General features: G+C 31.9%; 1 protein-coding gene across 1 annotated transcript in view; it reads left to right on the top strand.

Moving 5' to 3' along the window:
- Positions 1-2061, top strand: part of LOC106468131 (mast/stem cell growth factor receptor kita-like) — an 86501-nt gene that overhangs the window by 35044 nt on the left and 49396 nt on the right. The window contains exon 6 of the mRNA XM_013928543.2: positions 1562-1713. Within this exon, the coding sequence (XP_013783997.1) occupies positions 1562-1713 (152 nt within the window). The remainder of the gene's footprint in view (positions 1-1561; positions 1714-2061) is intronic.

Below are 2061 nucleotides of genomic sequence, written 5' to 3'. Positions count from 1 at the left end.
AACGCGATTTCAGACAAGAGAGGACATTATGGCTGCAATGACAGCCGAGTTAAATTCCATTTCGAAAGAGACTTTCTTTGAATGCTTCCAACAATGGCGGCACCGCTGGGAGAAGTGTGTGGAGTCCCAAGGAGACTACTTTGAGGTGATTAGGTTTCCAACGCTCCAGGTATGCCAGTTTTTATTCCCCGGCCAAAGGTCGGATACTTTTCTCACAGGCCTCGTATAGCTACACTTTTTCATAGTATGGTTTTAAAATTATTGTAAGATATACACATTTTCTTCTGACTAAATTATCTAATCTCACTAGTGATGTTGTCTTTACTTATGAACTTATTTTTGCTAAAGATAAATGCTGTAATTATTTTAGTAATAGAAAATGTAAATATTCTTGTTTGAAATTGTGAGTTGTTTTTTTAACTCTACATCCACTATAGAACCTGAATTTAAGTTTAAACTTTTTGTTTAAAGATTCGATTTAGTTTTGATACAGTATCAAATATGATGCAAAATGATCACATCTGGTCTGTGATCTATTCATATATATTAATTTTGGCATATATGAAGCCACTTAAATATCAGTCGTAAATGACTTTTCAAATACAATGGAAGCCTTAACTTTAGTTTACATATTGTAACTAAAACTACTGGAAAAGTATGTTAGTTACAGAAATTACTTTAAAATGTTTTGTGGTTACGTATATTGTTAATATAGTTCAAAGCGTTTAGTTTTGTCAAAATAGATCTGCAAAAAATATCTTGCAAAATAAAAACTTAATTAATTCACTGATTCAGTGGTAAGTCCAGTGACCACGCGAGTATGTACACTGTGCTTCTTTGCTTTGAATCATAAAGATTGTGTTTCACTTTGTATCATGTGTCCAGTCTGCTTAACCCCCTTAGCTTAAAACTCAGTTATTTAGCTAAATTAATATTTACTTCACAATTTTCGAGGGCGATTTTACTGTAATAAAGTGGGCCTATCTTATAATTGCACAGAAAGTGTTTAATCTGGGGATAGCGCATTACTAAAAACAAATGTTATACCAACTAAGTTAAAGGATTAGTCCGATAATTCATTAGATATTGCTAGTAAGCCACTTCTTAACAGCTCCAACTATGTACTACATTCTTTCTCTCTTACAATCAAAGCCTATCTTCAAGTTTTATCTCGATCAGAATCATAAAACAAACACTACTTTGGCGTCAGTTTCCCGTTGTAATTATTCTACGTTTGTTGTTGTTGTTGTTGTTGTTGTTTTGTAATTTCTTAATTTAAGTTTTAGCCTGAGATTCCTCAAACGACAAGCAAGTGCTCTACTAAATAGCCTTAAATGGTTAACCCGCTATTTTTGTTTAATAAGGCACTTTCCAACAACTACAAAATGCATAAAAAATAAAACCAATTCAATAACTTAAAGATATTATTTTATTTTGGTTAAAGAAGTGTGCTACTTTGCATAAACGTGGAATAACTGTTTTATTATAGAATATGTTGGTATATTTAGGAACTGATTATTTATTGTAAAGATTTGTTTTTAATAATACATTTCTTTTTAAGCATCTACCACCACTATACTTCAACCAGAAATTGATAGCTCAATGGCCAGACAACCAGTAGTCAATGGCACATTTAATTTAACCTGCTTGGTGAAAGTGGACCCAGAAACTTTGGTACTAATGAAGTGGGACTATCCTAATAAAAGTAAAAACGTTAGTATATTTTAATATTTTAGAATATAAAACTTATTTATATTAGAATTATATGAAATGAAATATGTTATTTTCCCTATAAATACATCATGTAAATTACTGAATTCAAATATAAAGAAAAACGTTAATACATGAGTAGTTATAACGCATATTTTCCTAAAATTAAAATCCCAATCTGAATTTAGATAGGGCTTGTTGGCAGTGGCGTAGCAAGGGTTCTCAGCACCTGGGGGCAAAGACACTTTTGGCGCCCCACCTCTGAAATGTTTTGATTATTTGTTTTGTGACTCATTACCCACTTAATGACAATAACGTAAAGAATTAATTACCGCCTTACACAGGCCTAAA

Source organism: Limulus polyphemus, unplaced genomic scaffold (genome assembly GCF_000517525.1).
Source record: "Limulus polyphemus unplaced genomic scaffold, Limulus_polyphemus-2.1.2 Scaffold2884, whole genome shotgun sequence".
NCBI lineage: Eukaryota > Metazoa > Arthropoda > Merostomata > Xiphosura > Limulidae > Limulus > Limulus polyphemus.
Note: the sequence above shows the minus strand (reverse complement) of the source record. Positions and strands in the feature narration are given on the sequence as shown.